Genomic DNA, 18,782 nt, shown 5'->3' on the forward strand with positions numbered 1-18,782 from the left:
TGAGTGAAAGGGAAAGGAAAAAGAAAAGGAGTGTGAAAGACAAATGAGTTAATGAACAGCTGCTATCAAACTTTCACTTTTTATGTTAATAGGCTTCCCCCACACACACACGTCTATCATCTTATAACAAATACTTGGTGGCCAGGCCCATTTCTTGGGGTAAGAAATTCCAAAGCAAAGAGAGTTACCAGCTCCTTGGGATGCCCATGGGACCTTTTTCCCAAGACTGCAACCTATTTTGAATTGGCTGGATGCACTGTGCAACATAACACAGATTTTATAGGAAAAAAACCCCACTTGGCTTTCCACCTGCATGTCTCTTGCTCAGTGTCCTCCACCTCCCTCATCCTGCAACTTTTGAATCTGTTGGCCAGAATTTAGTAAATATGACAAAAGTTTCTATAGATTCTGGAAAACCAGGAGACTAGATAGAAGAAAGATCCAAATTAGTACCTCAACTGAAAAAAAACCCCCAAATTTTTTCAAGTGACTGCTAACACTGATAGGCAAAACAGATTCCACAGTGGAGAGAGCTGCAAGAAAAAACTTCATTACTGCCACTGATACAGAACTATGCAACCTAAGAGGATTAAGTCAAAGGAGATACATGTTCTTAAACCTCTTCCATGACTATAGACATCTCCCATATGTTACTGATCACAAAGTAAAAAACTCACTGAAGTCAGTGAAGAAACTCTCTTCAGCTTCATTAGGTTTCAGCTAGATCCATTGTTCATTTTCCTGACTTCATGATGCTACACAGCAGCTCTCAATTTCTAATTGCTCTTGGTTTCATTCATTCAACCACTGAGGTTAGGTTAGGGCACAAGATCATTCAGCAGCATCATTGATAATTAAATGATGCAAAGTTATAAGAGCATCTGCCTTGTGCCAATGCCCTTTTATGCTGTTGAATATAGCATATTCATATGCTGCAGAACAACTTAGCATACAAAACAAATGTGTCTATTTGCATAATTGAATATGTACACAAATAACAATGAGGCAGTGAGAGGTCAGATCTGCTTCTGTTCAGTATAAGAGCCTGAACTTCAATATAGGTGAAAACAGAAACTTTTACCCTTAAAAATCCCAACATTCCCCCCCCCCCCCCAAAAAAGCAGTGTGGAAAATGTTTATCATGAACTCTCTCTTAGCATCTTTTCTGGGTAAAAAGAGCCATTCTTTTTAAGGAACAAAGAATGTTCTGCAAAACATTAACGCAACATTTTCCCTCAGAAGTGAAACTATCTCCTAGCCCCACATATGAACAGCCATAATGGAGTCTCTGCCTCCTAAGAAATAAAGTAAAGATTATTAGTAGACCTGCTGGTTGCCACCTTTCCCCTGACCTTCACCCTCTCCACCCCACCCTCCAAGTCTGATTCGAATTAGAAGTCCTCTTCAGCAATACAGAACCACTACCACTTCAGATGCATCAGGAATTATGGTTTGACGTATTGTATACATGAAAAATACTGCAAGAAGGAAAGCATTCGTTGTGGTCACCGGCAGATAAAAGAACTTTTCATGCAATGTGTAAGACCATGGAATGTGCCAGTCGTAAATGCATTGATAATTTTCTTCTTTAAATTCCTTTGACAGTTCTAGACTAGCTGTAGTACCCCCTCCCTCCATCCCAAACCCCAAAATAATCACATACTTCATGCTTTTAGTATTTTCCATTTAGAAGTGATGAACCATTTCTAACCCACTACAAGTAAACACACGGGTCTTTATCTTAAAGACCATATTCACAGAAACACGTATGGTTTTTTATTGCAAATCAAAAGAAAAACATTTGGCTTTGTAGAAATGATTAGTTGTTCAACACACACATATGCACCATGTAAACCTATGCCTTCCTTAAGTGTTGTTCTTTGTCTTCTAGGACTGTGTTGCAAATATTTGCTTGCCTTTCATATTGGCATGTGATTGGCTATAAATCTCCTATAAGTAGGGATTAAAATCACACATTTGATACATCCACTCAGTATCAGGAAGGTGTGTCACCGAACTCTTAACAGCTAGTCTAAACCAGACATTTCAAAATGGTTCTTTTACGCACCAATCAACTAATGCAAGTTTTAGCTACTTTTCCTTAGACTACTCAGATCCAGCATGGAAGCATCTGCTTACCTGACTCAGTCTCACTAGGAATGGCTATCTAACCAACAAGGTACTGAGCAAGAACTGAGGGAATCTGAATCCAATTCCCATTTCAGATACGGACTTCTTGTGAAGTCTTAGACCTCTTAATGTAGGCAGGACATCAGTGGTAAGATGGGGCAATGCTCCCTCTCCCCACAGTTCTCTCTCCTGTAAGATGTTCTACCTCCTCATTTGCATCTTCTTTCAACATCCAACATCCATACTTGTATAATATTAACTGTATCTCCCTAAATTCACAGAAAATAGAGCAAGGCAGGGTAGCAAGAAGATTATTTAGTCCACGTCCCTTTTGTGAAGCTAGCTTTAACACTAAAATCACTAATGGAAAACATGAAAGGAAAACATTCCTTTTGGAAATGATCATTTAAATGTCTTTTTTCCCCCCTCTCTCTTCCCCCTCCATGTTTCTTCTAAATCCTGTATTTCCTTTTTTTTCCACATGCTCGGTAGCACAACAGGAAGAAGAGGAAGAGTGGTACCATGCTGGGTTCTTAACAGCTACATGCTCACACAACACATTAATGCCAGATTATTGGTTAACAGACATCAAAATAATGCGGTACAGCACTTTAATTCCCTCCATAGAAGGGCTACAGCATAACAAATAGCACTCCGGACCAAAAAGGGGAGCAGTTCCCATCTACTCACTTGGTGGCTCTAAGCTTTCGGATTCAGCAAGAGGCTGAGTTGCTATGGAAACATGAAGGATAGATAGGACATGTAAAGGTGAAGCATACCATCTGAATAAGTTATAAGAGGCAGGGGTGATAGAAGGGAAAGAGAGGAGGTCTAATGAGGAGAGGCTGAGAATGATAATGAATCCTTACGACAGATGTGTATTACCTGAAGAGGCTGCAAAAATTGTGCTCTGCTGCTGCTGTTTTCCAACCCCTCTCCACAGGGACAGTTGTGCTGCCAGGTGCAGGCCCCTCCAGGTGACAGGGAAGCCAGCCTGCACTGCATGGTTCCTGCAGCAAGCTACGGCTCCAAGGGTCCCTACTGATGCTTTTTCATCCTGAAGAGTTTTGAAGCTCTGAATCCAGTTTCAGAGACAGCTACAGCATTTTTGCCTACTTCTGGCCTAAATAGCAACCTAGGTTCACATGTTGCTAGCCCATTAAGTACTGAAATTTCTGGGAGGCCCTCTAGAGCAGCACCCCATTGCTAGCTTTTGCCCAACAACAGAAGACAAAGGAGCAAGGACTAATGAGAACTTACCCTCCTGATATGCTGTTCTTTCTCACCTCCATGCACTAAAGCCAGAGAGTACAGGCAGAGAGGAGGAAAAAAAGATCTATCAACCCAACAAGGTGTGAGCACCCTTGAGAACTAAGGCAGTTTCAAGAGAAGCTAACAGACTGAAAGCCCCTTGGGAATGCTGCTAAGCACTCCACTCCCAAGAGAAAAGGCAGACTGTACAAGCGCTGAATACAAGGATTACCAGGAGAGAATGACAAGAATGTGTCTACTTCCAAAAGTCATGGGAAGAATGCAGCATGAGACACATGAGCTGTGAGGGATTTCTCTACTATTCTATGTAATATCTTTAAAAACAAAAGAACTGTCACTGTCATGTCTTCATGACTGGGCAGAGAACTACAGCTACAGAGAGGGATAAATCGGACTTCTTGAGATGCTGGAGAGCAGCCCCGTGGAAAGAAATCTGGGGGTTTGGGTTGATGGCAAGTTGAATATGAGTCAGTGTGCCCTGGCAGCCAAAGCCCTGGGGTGCATCAAGCACAGCATAGCCAGCTGGTCGAGGGGGGCAATCGTCCCGCTCTACAGTGCACTGGTGCAGCCCCACCTTGAGTACTGTGTGAAGTTTTGGGCGCCTCCATATAAGGAGGAGATCAAACTGTTAGAGTGTGTCCAGAGAAGGGTGACCAAGATGGTGAAAGGCCTCGAGGGCAAGACTTACGAGGAGCAGCTGAGGTCACTTGGTTTGTTCAGCTTGGAGAAGAGAATGCTGAGGGGTGACCTCATCACAGCCTACAGCTTCCTCAAGGGAGGCAGTGGAGGGGCAGGTGCTGATCTCTTCTCTCTGGTGACCAGCGATAGGACATTAGGAAATGGAATGAAGCTGCATTAGGGGAAGTTCAGATGGGACATTAGGAAAAGATTCTTTACCAAGATGGTGGTCTGTCACTGGAACGGGCTCCCCAGGGAAATGGTCATAGCACCATGCCTGTCAGAGTTCAAGGAGCGTCTGGATGATGCTCTTTGTCAAATGATTTAGTTTTAGGTAGTCCTGCAAGGAGCACGGAGTTGGACTTGATGATCCTTATGGGTCCCTTCCAACTCACCATATTCTATGATTCTATGAATTCCTTTTCCTCCCATGGTGATATCAGTGCTGCTGGTGTGAGGGGAGAAAAGAATAGACCCTCATGTGGTTTGCAGCCTAAATCTGATTATGCAGATTTAAAAAAAAATGATGAAGCAGGATATAAAGAAATTAGTTTTCTTCCACAGCTCCAGAAGGTGTCTTAGTAACACACTTAGGGAAGCGCAAACCATTCCCTGCTGATCACTTGAGTATCTTCCGCTCTATTTAGCTGAGAAACTAAACTCTGTTTGCTGTGGTAAATTGATTTCAGGAAATTTAGCTTCACACCACAAAAGCTAAACATATCCCATAAGATGTCCCCAAGAATGGAACACAAACTAATCAGAAATCTTAATGGCAACAACCAGCTTTCACATGGGCAGGGCTTCACTCTACATCTTTCTCTTGATCTCCCTCCTTCCAGGAGTCCAGCATACCTGGGAGCTGTCTGTGGCTTTTCTCTGTCCTGGAAATCAAACCTATGCTTATCTGTAGTTCCTCTACCTGAAGATGCAGTTTACACTCAGGGGGAAAAAAAAAAAAAATAATAATAATAAAAAAAAAAATATATATACACACACACACACACACACACACAGAGAAAAGAAAGAAAACACCCAAGGATGTTAGGCAGGCTGCACCACACTCAGTGAGGAGATGCATGCAGAGCAAAGTGGAATGAAGACAACAGCCTCTTCTACCATACTCACTCTCTGCTAAACGGGAGGTGGGTGCAGCAGTACTTGCTAAAGAAAGAGAAAGGAAGGTGAGGAGGGGAGTTGATTCCTGATAAATACTGCCAAAAGACGGAAAATTAAAAAACAAATTGGTAAGATTTTGTCAGATTAAGCCCCTCTGGACACAGAGTGCAAGCAAAGTAAGTGTACTTTGCCAGACCTGTATTTTGGATCCTCTGAGTTCTTGCTTTAAACCAACTTTCTCATAACACAGGATCACTGAGCACACATCACTGTTCACCAACATTCCCAGGAGTTCAAACCAATGCCATTTAAGGCCAGCAGAGATGCTGGCCAGCACTGTGTGTATGGCAGCAAAACACAGCTTACATGACTATTGTTTTGGTGAAGGCCATTGCTAACTATCCTATTGCCACCTTAGGACCTGGTGGAATTTGGGGATTATTTATTTTAGTGTTATTTTGTTGGTTTGTTTGGTTTTTCTGTTGTTGTTGTTTTTTTTTTTTTTTTTTTTTTTTTTACATTAAGATATTTTGATATCAAAACCAAACACACCATACAAACACACACTCTCGTGGTTTAACACACATTTGGGTCCCACCTGCACCACAGCAAGAAACAGGTGGGGCTCAAAAAGAAACTGTTCACAAGGTCTGTGTGCAGCCTTTGTCTTCAGATTTATAAGGAAAAGGAAATGCAGCGAATTGTTGGGATGAAAGTACAAACCCAGGTTAAGTTACATATCCTCCCAACCCCACAATTCTCATCTGTGCTAGTATAGTACATCATTATCACTAATTACTTGGGCATTCATGTGCCTCTAAGATAGAAACTACTTTTTGCTTATTGAGGAAAATTTAAAAAAAAAATCAAAATAACTACAGACTTATCCCAGCAGGCATTAAAAAATGGTGTCAGTTTTTACATTGAAGTAGAAACTTTAAGTAATAGGGCAAGGAAAACTAGTTGCTTTGGCTAGTCTGAAAATACAGCCTTGTCTGGTGCCAAAACACAGTTTTTATATTCTTTTCTGTAAAACTTCTGAAACATTTCTGTAATCTTCAAACCACATCAGACTAGGGGACACCCAACTTTTTCCTGATTTTGACTTTGCCCACAAACAGGTAATATTGTGTGACTGGAATTCCAGCACAGATGAAAAAAGACATTTCTGTTGTGTCAACAATCTCTTCACCATTGCTGCAAGACAGTTCATGAACTGAGATGGGCTTTGAGAACCCCAGAGAGAGAGAAAGAATTAGATAACCAAATGCTCAGAAGGATCACAGCTGCAAGGCATAAACGTGCTTGAAAGAGCATCAGTAGAATTTAATTTGTAAATGAAAAAAAATGTTATAGCCCACAAAGAAGGAAAAAAGAAATGGAACTTACCCTACAAAGGAGCAGAGTTAGGGACTACAGACTGATAGATAGCCAACTGCCACATTAAAAAAAAACAAAAAAAAAAGGCAAAAAACTACTACAAGCGTGATTTAATGTTCTTCAAAGCCACGTACCTGTCCCCAAGTGATGAGCAAGAGGCTTGGCAGACAGATCTGTCGATGTGGCTGAAACAAAGCTTTTAATGTTCTTTTTCCTCTCTTCTTAATTGGATCTTTTCCCTTTTCCTGTGGTACTGATCTGCAGAGACTGAATACCTAAGCCCTTATCTCCCTTGTGTATCGTTGACTACATCCAATTCAGAAGGGCCTACCAAATCATTTGCCTGATAGCTATAATACTAACCACGATTACCTTCATATAAGGGATATATTACTTCTACTGAAATTAACAGGCTCCAAACAATTTTAGGCAACAGACTGCAGATATGTTCTGGAAACATGTCTCCCAGTTGACTCTTTGTAACTACTGCAATTTGCAATTCTATCTAGCCATCTGTCCATTCATTCATCCATCTTGACTACCAATCCATTCATCCTGCCAGTGGTCCACTAAGTCCAAGCTTTTGTATAATACAATCTTTAAGGAAAAATAGCACAAGCCTGATTAAAATCCTGTAATTAGGGTTAAAAAAAAAAAAATCTTTCCTTTTTTACTTCAGCTTCAGAAATCTCAAAGAATGCGACAGCAGCTTCATAAAGCTTGCCCATGCAATCTTGAGAATAACAACAGTTCACCACAAGGACGTATACTTTAATAAACAGAATAATGCTCACTTGTATAAAGAGGTTTCTTTTAGCTGCCATTGATTAACTCTAATTCGAAAGGCACAAAGCTATGGAGCATACAATGTTTCATTGAACCCAACTGACAATTAAACATATCCATCAAATCTCTCTAACTCATTTTGCATTGGGAAGGGGGCAACATGCATTTTTTATTTAGTATGAGGTTTATTTATTTATTTGGAGTATACAATCTACATAAGTGCTGGAAGACTGTCCAAAGACTACTAACAGTAAAAAGTATTAGTGAGAAGAGGCAAAAAAATGTGAATTTTTTCTTGAAATCTTTGCTTTCAAAATTGTGAAGATACTAAAAATTCAAGAGTTTTCGGTTGGATCTTAATTGGTCTAAACCAGATCTGCAATTTAGCTAAAACTTTATCCTGGGTTTTTTTTTCTGAATTATCTAAATTTCATTAAAATTTGAAATTTTTAATCTATTCATAAACATGAAGGCTTCCACTACTCCACTCTGTAATCAACAAGCTAACTATTATTATTAGACAATCACTAAGTTAACTATTTGAATTGCATGCTTTACATTAAAGACATAGATGTTAATGCCTAATTCTGTTCTAGAAAGAACAGTATTACCCATAGTAGAATGGCTATTCTAGTGTCAGTCTTGTTAGGAAATGGACAGTACCAGTTACTTACTTTCTAAAGACCCTGAGAGCAAAAAGGTACTAGATTAAAAGCTAATGTTACGTATGTTAGAGGAACACTCTAGGAACATAAAGAGAGAGTGAAAGAATGCAGAGAGGCACTTACGTGAGTGAGGGATGCCTGCAGTTTTTCCATGGATGGAACACAGACAAAAAGAAAAGACAGAGATAGGGAAAAAAAAATGCAGAAGAGGTGAGAAGAGGAGATAGAGAACATGGAGCTGGAAAATCAAAATACCACCAGCTGTCTCAAAACCAACCCTAGGGAGTGGAGTACGTTACAGGAGTTATCACAACAGACTGGACATCAATTGTGAGGGCTGGCTTACTGCACTAAGCCTGGGATTTCCAAGCAACAACGCACGTGTACTGTCCCATACTGCTCAGTAATTCTGGTGAGGCAGAAGTTGGCACACAAAATCAAGACCATGCACAGCTCACAGGGCCTCAAAGCATGCACACACATGGACTAGGAATATTGCTAGCTCTGAATTCAGGAGAAGGGCCTGCATAGTGGTGTCAGAAGAGCTATGAAATAGGTACACAAGTATGGGTGCGATGGTGGGAAGAATGATAGGCTGTAGATCTAAATGCAAGGGGAATGGGAAAGAACCCTAGGGGTTGTAGGCGGTTGAATACAGATCCTAATACTTAGATGAGGCTGCGTACAAGAATAAGAGACCACCTCTCCCCTGCCTGCTTTTGTCACATCTCTCCTACCCACTCTACACTTTTTTTTCTCTTTCTCTCCTTCCTGTCTTGAAAACTCTCTGTTTTTTAATTCTTGCCTCTTTTGTTCCTGGTTGAAACAGGAAGGAAAGTGCTAGGCCACAGCAGGGCATCCTGCCATTGGAGTGGAAGATTACCCAAGTAAAGCAGATAAGAGGTTGGGGAAATCACCTTACGTGCTTGCATGGGCATCTTAAAGCAGTGATTTGCAGAAAAGAGAAATCCCCCTCCCTCCCTCTCCTTCCACAGTTCATGGCCAGTCCAATGCTGAACCCCTTAATTTCTGATTTGCAAAAAACCTGCCTTGTGACAATGACGTTACATTCTCTATGATCAATGCCCTTCTCAACTTGCTGCTTTTTCTTATTAAAACTCCATTGCATAGCCTCTTCTCTTTGACAATACAAAGTTTATACTAGTAACCCAGGGCACAAATTAGTGCAAATAAAATAGTTCCTTTGCCTCCTACCTTCAAAGCAGATTTTTAATTAATAATGAAATTCACTACAATCAAAAAGCACAACAAAAACAAAGGGTACAGCAAGGTCTGTAAGAGAAGAAGGTGTCATCCATGCATGGCAGAGATTCCCTGGAAAGATGCAAGGAAAGAGAACCAGAGAAGCAGAGGGAGGTCTCAGTTTTACTTACGAACTGGTTGTGTCTTGAAGTCGGATGGCAGGCTAATCTCACCCACGCCTTTGCCATTGACCGCAGACAGTCTCACAGAGTAGGTTGTTTCAGGTTTCAGGCCAGTGATAGTAATCGTGCCCTCCACATTTGCTGTTGCAGAAACAGGGGAAGAAAAGCAAAGAAAGGCTCAGGCTTTAAGTCAACAATAAATGCCATGTTTCTATCGTGTATTTTTGCCACACTCACCCCATGTAACGGAGCCCTCTTCTGGGCCCAGCCTCACATAAACAGTGCAGACAAAGAGAAAGGTCAGAGCTACCACCTCTGTGTCAAACAGCTGATTAGAGGTGTATTGCCACAGCCTCTCTCGAGGGGATGTAGCAGAGTTTGTGGTAGACACCAGAGGGCATCAGCCCTTGGCCTGTGCCAAGGAGCTCCCTGAATAATGCTCTTCAAGACCACTGTCATGTGGGGCTCTGACTGTAGTAGACATACCACCTAGAACTGCTCATTGGTTGAGCTACATAATCCAACTGAAAGCAAAGCCCTTAGCAGGAGAGAAACCCATGTCTTTCCTTTAACAATCTATAAGGAGGTCAGACACAATGTAAGAGATGGAAAGAACCTGCTGTGGGGTCGTTGTGATATGAAGAAACAAATAAGCTCTATTCTTCCTGCTCAGACACAAAGGGAGAAATGAGAAAAATAAACCTTACTCTAGCTATGATCACATCACTCCAGTGGGGACCTAAAAGAAGAATTTCAGTTCCAGCCAGGATTGGCGGTGGAAGATTCAGCTCTGATATTTCAGAGCTCTCCTCTTCATAGTCCTCCCAAATCAAAATTCCTTTGGTTTACTGGACTTAAGGATACATTTTAAGCAGTGTGTATTCCTATAGATTGCTATAGCAAGACAGGGTGTAACGGGAGCCAGACTTGCTTCTGGAATAGGAGGATTTATGTTCCAAGGGGAACTGAAGGGTAACCAAAAGGGGCTGACAGACAAGGCTTGAAAAGCCTTCTGTAGGAAGCACACAGTCACTCCCCAGTCAGCAAGTGAAACCTCATTCAATACCAGGCACAGGGTTCTTCACCTTATTCAGACAGGATGGTGCAAACAAGGAAGGGATACAGAGATGAACATGGTGCTACAACACACACTCTGTAGGCGGAGAAGGCTGGTGCCCTGTCACACACGTAGAGCTATCAGCACAGTGGGGCCCTCATTTCCAACTGAAAATTCAAGGTGTCACTGCAAAGCAAATGTTTAAGAACTTGTCTAGGGCCTTAATATAGGAGCTGAAATTGCAAAGCTAAGGAACCCTCCACTCTGGCTTTCCCCTAAAGGAAAGAAAGTCTTTTGAGATGCAGGTGGGGGAGGTAACATCTTGTTTTATCATCCTACCTTCTTTTGCATCATACAACCTCGAATGCCATTCTCCCTCGCCCAGTGCCCTCCATTCTGCTTTGTACTTGAGGATGGGCACCCCACCAGTAGCTTCAGGCTCATCAAACTCCACCTGGGCAGTACTGGAATAGGGCTCCACTCTGTCAATGGAAGGAGAGGACGGAGTATCTGGAGGAGGAAGGGAAAACAACCAGTGATACAGAAGACAGTGGGAAACAAGCTCCAGTGGCAAAGAAAACAGAAGACTGGGAATATCAAACACACCCTTGTCATGGCTTCATAAAGGAGAGGAGAAGGGTAGGCCTGAGGCTCCCCTCAGGAGGGGAAGGCTGTTAAGAGGGCCTTCCTAATTATTAACAGAATGTTAATTAGACAGTGCAGAGACCTTCATCTTGTCTCTCCTCTAAGAGGCTGGAGATTTACAGTACCTTCTTCAAAAGAGGACAACCAGAGCAGAGTAGCATGAGCATCCTGGATGCTATTCTGTCCCTACAGTCTCTTCCATAGGGCACTCCAATACATAGCTTGACCGGTCATTCCTGAATCTGTCTCTACGCCAGGCCTGAGAGGACACCAGAGGTCCTTCCAGTCTGTCATGCAGTCAGACACCGGGCCTCTTTGGTTGGCACAGAGCACTCTGAGGTTTCTATCTTGCACTACCTGTACTATTAGGGATATTTTGCCAATTTTGAGAAGCACACATGCGCACATATGCACACATGCAATGCCTGTCAGAAATCAAAGATCACAGTTCTGTCAAAGTGTACTGGAAGCACAGAAAAGAATGAGACCCTTCAGAAACAAGGAAACAGAGATACTGCGGATCTTGTTAGCTACAACCCATTCCAATGCAAAAATCTATGAACAGTCTCTCTGAAAGTAGAAGCTGGCTCTCCTGCTACCCCACTAACACAAACTAGAAAAGAAAGGTCACTCTGTCACCTCAGCTCAAGGGCTGCATATGCATTTCCTTATCTCCCTGCCTGGGATGCTCACCTGCCTGCACAAGAATGAACTCTGAGGACTCCTGGCCAATGCGGTTCACAGCAGTGCAGTTATAGTTCCCAAAGTCATTTTCAGAGTCTGGTGTCACCTGTGGAAGGAATGAAGGCTCATGCTTGGATCAGAAAACCCTTTTCACTCTGTGAATGCACTCTGCATCTACTGGGGAGAGAAACTACAATAAAGTACATGTGCTAAAACTCTGAGGGCTGTCCACAGAGGGGAGAACTGCAGTGGGCAGAAAGTGAAAGGCAACGGGGGTGGTGTCTTCTATTACCTGATTTTCTTCGCATTTATGTGCCAGAAACACCACACAACTTCTTGTCTACCAACGGGGTACCCTGACAAAAGACTTAACTCCTTCAACATCAGGAACATAAATTATTCGATAGCACTGAGCCTTCCTGGCTGCATATGCCTTCTCCCCTCCTTGCTTTTCCTCACCTCCAGGTAGCTTGCTGATGGAGTGTTGTAGATCTTGATGTTGCTGTAGTTTGAGCTGGGAAGCAGCTGTCCATCCCGGAACCAGGAGATGACAGCACTGGGGTAAGCAAATACCTCACAGGTGATGTTCACTTGATTCCCTTCCCAGGTATAGACAGCCACAGGGCCCTGAAGCTTGGGGGCATCTGAAAGACAGACACATTTGTGAAGACAATTTGAGCCAGAAAATCTCCTAAAGTAACCCAGTCAGCCTCACTTTAATGATCCCTTGGCTGGGGTCCCATTTCATGTGGGGATGGGAATTTAACATACGAAACGGGAACTGTCTTCTCATCTAGGGGGATGTGTGGTGTCTTTGGCTGAAAGATGTAAGGAGGAAACCTACTCAGTCTCAAAGGCTGCTCCTAACGCAGTGTGGGAGGAGAAGCAGACAGCATGCTACGCATCTAGGGAACTGCATACTAGGAAGTTCTAGGGAAGAACTCTGATGCACCCAACAAATGGGACTGCAGCAGATTGATGGCCCATAATCTTCCCAAGGTGCAAACAGTATCCCAGCTGGAGACAGCTAGAGCAAACATTTCATGTATGCACACAGCAACACGTCTCCAACAAAATTATTTCAGACTGAGTTGCATCCCATGCCCTCTACCTAAACACCACACATTTCCCTAACTGCAGATGCCTCAGTCTCATCACAGGAAAAGGAAATCAAAACAGTCCCCCCTCTAAACACATGAACACCCTCCCTGCCCCATCCTCCACTTCTTACATTGCACTTCAAGGTACATGGCTTGGGAGTCCTGCCCGATGGTGTTGCTGGCTGTACATACGTATTCTCCGGCATCTGTGTACTGAATTTCTTTGAGAGTCAGGGACGACACCCGGGCATGGCTACGTACTACAATGCGCCCATCCAGGGTCTGGCAGGAAAGGAAAAGAGAGTTAGAGGCTGAGCTCTGAGCCTGTGGTGCCCTAAAGGGATGGGAACAAATGCAAGTCTACCTCACACCAACCCTCCAGTGCTCAGTACTTCAGAATTAATCACCTGAGGCCAGGTGAAATCATGGGCACAGAGAGGCATTTCCAAAAGCAACAAGAAGATTCCTTGTTGCACAGGGCCAACTGCAGTGATTTAAAGCACTCAGGGGAAGGGAAAAAAAAATGAAATGAAGGACCGAAGTATCAGATGCTACTAAGTGGCTGAGGACAGCTAGATAATGTCAAGCTTCTTCCCAGAATGAGAATTGTAGAGATCCAGCTCTGGTTAAAAATTTTTGCCAGCATGCTCTTGTAGAAAACCTCCCCAACGGCTACTGTGTTTCTGCTCAGAGAATTCAGGCCTTCCGCTTCTCTCACCAATACTTGTTTTATTTCGATGCCTGTGGCATGGCATTAATAAGAACAGACCCAGACCTCAGAGCTGAATCCGGCAAAATGAAAGCTCAGAACTTGCACCTGAACATGGCACTGAAGAAAGCAAGGTACAGTGAACAGGACAAGAAAACTGTGTGACCCTTCTAGAGACAACCCTGCTTCAAGGTCTTGTTATGCTTCAAGAAAATTCTAGAGCAATCTGCACTGGTTATATGCCAGTTTAGAAATTGCTCCCACATGCAAGAAAGTGTGGAGATGTCAATGACAGAGAAACAAGGAATGTAAAATCCAGACTACCATCTGCTCAAAGCGATTGCAGCCACCCAGCGATCCCATCCCACATCACTTTTTTTTTTGTCTCCAATTTGTGACCAAAGCCCAAGTGCTCTCTTAATACATGAAGCGCATAAGGCCATGGACTCCTACCTCCAACCTGACATACGTGCAAGCTCTTGGTGCTTGTGCTTCAGCTTGGAAGCTTTAAAGCACCAACTCTCTCAGGTAGTTTCCAAAGTGGCATAGGCACAAGTGTACAAATTAGGTACCCTCACGGCTGTGCCTGCTGCTGCAGCCTGCCACACTTAATGTAATTAATGCTCCAGGAGCATTAATTTTCTTGGAAGATGCAGGACAAGTACCGAGATTATGAATAAAAACCCTGAGGATATTAAACAGCCAAATGCACTGAGCTGTAGCACAAAGTACATCTCTGGTATCTCAAGTGGTCAGACCCTCTGGGCGTGAAGCCTCTTTCTGTTCTGAGCCAGTGGTCTCAATCTCAGAGACTGATGAAGTTTCTACAAGTAAATGTGATTACCTCTGTTAGTTCCAAATATTAGTTCATTTGAGCTAGTCAAGTTTCATATGCACAAAAAAAGTATCCTTTGATGACACAAAAACAATTGTATGTATTTTTCTTCTTTCTTCTACCCTGCACGCAGGTCTACTGCAATCCCTGACCAATGCCACAAGCTACAAACTCCACTCCCTCTCCTGTGCTTGGTCCCTTGTGTTGCTGGGAACAGTTCTTTATTTTGTGTACATGTCATGTTGTGTGAATTGTTTCCTAGAACTAGGGAAGGATCCCTTAACACAACATTAGTCCACTGTGGTATCTTACACAACCAAATTCTGCTTTTATCTTTCTTCACTGGCTGACTATACTGTTATCCTTTTGTCTGTGATTTGACTACAAAACCCAGCTCACTTCTGAAACTATTGAGGTAGGATCCATAAATGTCAAGACTTCAGATCTGCAGAGGCTCCCAGCTTCTTTTAGCTCATTAATTGGGTGAATATCCCAAATATTCGTCTCTATGACCCCATCAGCAGGCAAGAGTATAAACATGGCAAAACACCAGCACATGATCATTACAGCAAAGGTAATTTCACATCCAGTATCACCTGCCTTTTCCCCACTTTTTCAAGATCTAATACAATCAAAAGAGTGCTAGGCAGTCGTGGTAAAATGATAACTTTACAAGCAATGCAACCAATTCTGAAGATGAAGCTCTGTTTCTTAATGCAAAAGGCCCAAGTAAAGAGAAAGAAAGATCAAGAAAAATACTAAAAAGAAGATAAAAACATCTACCCAAGAAAGCATGCTACTAGTTTTCTTTATTCATATTTCAGATCATCAGATGCTAACAATTCCTGGTATTAGAGACATAGGATAGGTAGAAACTTGTGAGCCAGATGTAGACACTTGTAATTCCTTTACCTAGCCTCTTCAATTTTGAGAATTTTAGATAACAAAATGCTTCCTAGTAATGGGGAGACAACCTAACGGACACAGGCAATAATTCATGCCATAGCAACTGCTACTCTACAGAAAAGGTTATGATGGTTCTCTCTATCTCTGATTACTACAACTTATCCTGAGATACATGCAGGTGTTTTTCTCCAAATTCTGACAATGCCATGTGGCACATAGTCACTATGTACAAAGCTGGCCTAGATTTCAATACTTCAGTGCCAAAGAGGAAGAGGAGAGACAGGTAGGAAATGCATTTACCCCCCTTCCCTCCACCTTTTGGATTTTCAGTCCTTTCACAAACAAGTATCCATGACGTAATTTCAGAGAGTCATATCTTCTCCTCACTCGCTTTCCACACGGTGGACATCATTACAAAACAACATCCAGACCACAGCTACAAATTCCAGTGAAGGAAGACAAGTGGTCTCTCCTAGCTCTGTGCTTGCACTGCACTAACCAGAACTCATCTGCAGCTCTTAATATTTGTAAGGTTGCACTAATTCCCAGTTACCAGAAAGGCGTCACCAGTTTGTGGTGTAACTGAGGTGTAATTTTGCTTGTAACTGAGTTTTTTTAGCATCTGTTGGTGGTAACGTATGTGTGGGGGTTTGTTGTTGTTTTTTGTTTTGGTTTGGGTTTTTTTGTTTTGTTTTGGTTTTTTTAGCATATGCTGCTAATATGACTTTCAACAATTCTCCAGTATATGCAGGACCAGAATGGTGAACTGAGACATTATGGACTATGCATAATAAATAGAGCTGACTGTGGTTTAGAGGAAGAAGCAGCCAACTGAAATTGTGCCTCTAAAGGAAGGAAAGCAAGATTTAACACCCATATATGCTGCTATGGCTGAAGGTCATAGAGACTTCCTTACTTTAAACCAGCTAATGCATTAATAGGAGTGAAACACTTAATGCCAAGTATTCACTCAGCTTCCCAAGAACTGAACTCCCTACCGCTGGAATACACTGCTAAAAGACCCCATGCTAGCTATTTTAAAGATATGTCTACACAAGCTGCAACAATAAGCTTCAACAACATTCTCACAGAATCCCACTTGGATATTTTAAGACACAGACGCAATAAGAACTTTAGAGACAGCAAGCTTAATAGTATTAGTGCTCATATTAATAAAAAGCTTGAGACAGAGCACAGTGAAAATGCTGGGGGAGGGGAGATGGAGACAACTGTAATAGGAATTAACATGAGGCCTGAAGGGATGCAACTACTCAAATTCCAAATTCTTCAGCGCAAACTGGTCTGAATATCTGATGCCTTCACTTGCCACAATTCATCTATTCCAACAGATTATTTTGAAGTAAGAATAGGCAGTATCTTCTCAGCCCCATATGAAACAAAGGCAGATGGTGCTTAAGTAGAGGTTCACTTCGTCTAGGCCACACCAGTCTCTATGGTTTAAGATGGCTTAAAAATAAAAAAGAATTCAGGATACTCAGAGCCTCCACAAAGGTGATTCTAAAAATACAAATACAAGTCACCCAGTTCCGATGGCTAATTTTGTTCTTTACCTGACCCCTACTATTTGCTTGGAGACATACTTTCTGGTCCATTTTGAAGCAAGAATGCTACAAATCAGGTGCATGTAAAGGTAGGTTGTTATTATTATTATTATTTTTAAAACATAGCACTGAATGTGAAATAAAACAGCAATAAAAGAACTCATTTGCACCAAACTGAGTTACTGCATTATCCCACACTCCCTCACTGATCCTTGCAAATCAAAGACAAACAATAATTTAGTAATTTGGAGCATTTTCTGGAGAAAGAGAACTTGTGAAAGATTTATCTGCATTGATTTTGAAATGGAACATGATGCAGTTGTCCTTTAAGAGAAGGTCAAACTTAAGTACCACCATGAGCAAACAGATGAGTTGGCTGGAGCAGAAGAGGCTATCTTTGGAAAAAAATACTTTCCCAGAATACATGCTGTTACTAATTCTTAAAACTCTACAAGAGAGATGTGATTCACACTGGTAGCACAGAAGAAAATGGTGAAAGCAGTATTTGTCAGATTTTGCATTTGCTTTTATCTTTGTCTTTTTTTTTTTTAAATTGACAACCAGAATTACTCACTCCCAACACAGCTAGTTTGCTCATCCAAAAATGCATTACTACATGCCAAGCAACTTCTAACTCTATAAGCTGTTTCTTTTATGTATTGATATTTAATTTGTTCATATTATTAATGCTGGTTTAGTTGGCGTGGTTACTGGACTAGAGAATTGTTAATCTGTAATGCTTAAAAAGAAACCAAAACCAAAATACTAAGAAGTTTGCTAAAGGTCTGGTAATCTTATACCTCTTGTTTCTCGGGCCGGGTCCACGAAGCCTGGAGAGAACAGATATAGAACACAACAACAACAGAAAAAAAGCAATAAAAGTTTATCAAAGGTTGCTTTTAGGTATCATAGTGTATGCACCACATTGTGTTCTGTGCACATGCAGGCTCCAAGTTGTATAGCTCATGTGTGTGGGGTGATCACAATTTCCATTTCCCAATATAACCTCAATTTAGATTTGCATTCAAAATTTAATATCCTATAAATTGGTCTTAAAATGATTAAGCAAAGGCTAATGATACCTAAAGACTGCTTCTGTTTTTACATATTGAGCGACTATTTCCCTTGTCACATCTCACCGTTTCTAGAAACCTGTTCCCAGCGTACTGGGGAAGTGATTCTGATTAGCTAGGTCACTAAATTGCAAAGATAGCTACAGAACTGGTTTTCTAACACTGGTTTGTTAGCCACCCACACACGCTGATTAACATTAACACTCATATCATTAATGTGATCATGCATTTGTACACATTTTTACATGCATACTGTGCCAGGAGTAGGAGACCTTGAGCTGCAGAGCATTGAAACACTATAACCCCCTCTGGACAGGAGACAGCAGGGCAGAACCTTGCACCTGCAGTTGATAATGTTCAGCTCATTATGCTTAGGGATGTGTGCACCCCGTCCTTACTGGGCTTGGGACAACCAAACAGGCATCAGTGAAACATGCACAAACCTTACCAATAAACATACATTTCCCATTCAGAGAAAGCCACCAACAGTGTAGACCATATTCACTGTGGTTCAGAAAGACCAAAGTTGCTGGGTTTCCTTTTTCCCCCTATAATTTGTCTTTCAAATATTTTTCTTCTGGTCTGTATTTCAATTGCAACTTGGTCCATTTCAGTTCAGCAGTCAAAAATCACCTGCTAATATCACAGCCATTATAGCATTATTTAACGTGAGGCACAAGCATTGCCGACGTGCAGATATAACAGCACACAAGAGTGACGTTACAGAAATGGAGATGAAAGCTTAGGAAATGAGAATCAAAAACATAGTATTGTTTCCACAGTGCTTCTAGTGAAC

The 18,782-nt window shown here is 41.9% G+C and overlaps 1 protein-coding gene across 4 annotated transcripts in view; it reads right to left on the bottom strand.

Annotated features, from left to right (window-relative positions):
- The window catches only part of NCAM1 (neural cell adhesion molecule 1), a 158,627-nt gene that overhangs the window by 33,077 nt on the left and 106,768 nt on the right, over positions 1-18,782 (bottom strand). For all 4 annotated transcript variants that reach the window (XM_075521323.1, XM_075521324.1, XM_075521326.1 and 1 more), the window contains exons 9-13: positions 13,033-13,183; positions 12,261-12,445; positions 11,811-11,907; positions 10,812-10,982; positions 9,425-9,556 (exon numbers count right to left, since the gene is read on the bottom strand). In XM_075521323.1, the coding sequence (XP_075377438.1) occupies positions 9,425-9,556; positions 10,812-10,982; positions 11,811-11,907; positions 12,261-12,445; positions 13,033-13,183 (736 nt within the window). The remainder of the gene's footprint in view (positions 1-9,424; positions 9,557-10,811; positions 10,983-11,810; positions 11,908-12,260; positions 12,446-13,032; positions 13,184-18,782) is intronic.

This window comes from Mycteria americana, chromosome 19 (assembly GCF_035582795.1).
Source record: "Mycteria americana isolate JAX WOST 10 ecotype Jacksonville Zoo and Gardens chromosome 19, USCA_MyAme_1.0, whole genome shotgun sequence".
Taxonomy (NCBI): domain Eukaryota; kingdom Metazoa; phylum Chordata; class Aves; order Ciconiiformes; family Ciconiidae; genus Mycteria; species Mycteria americana.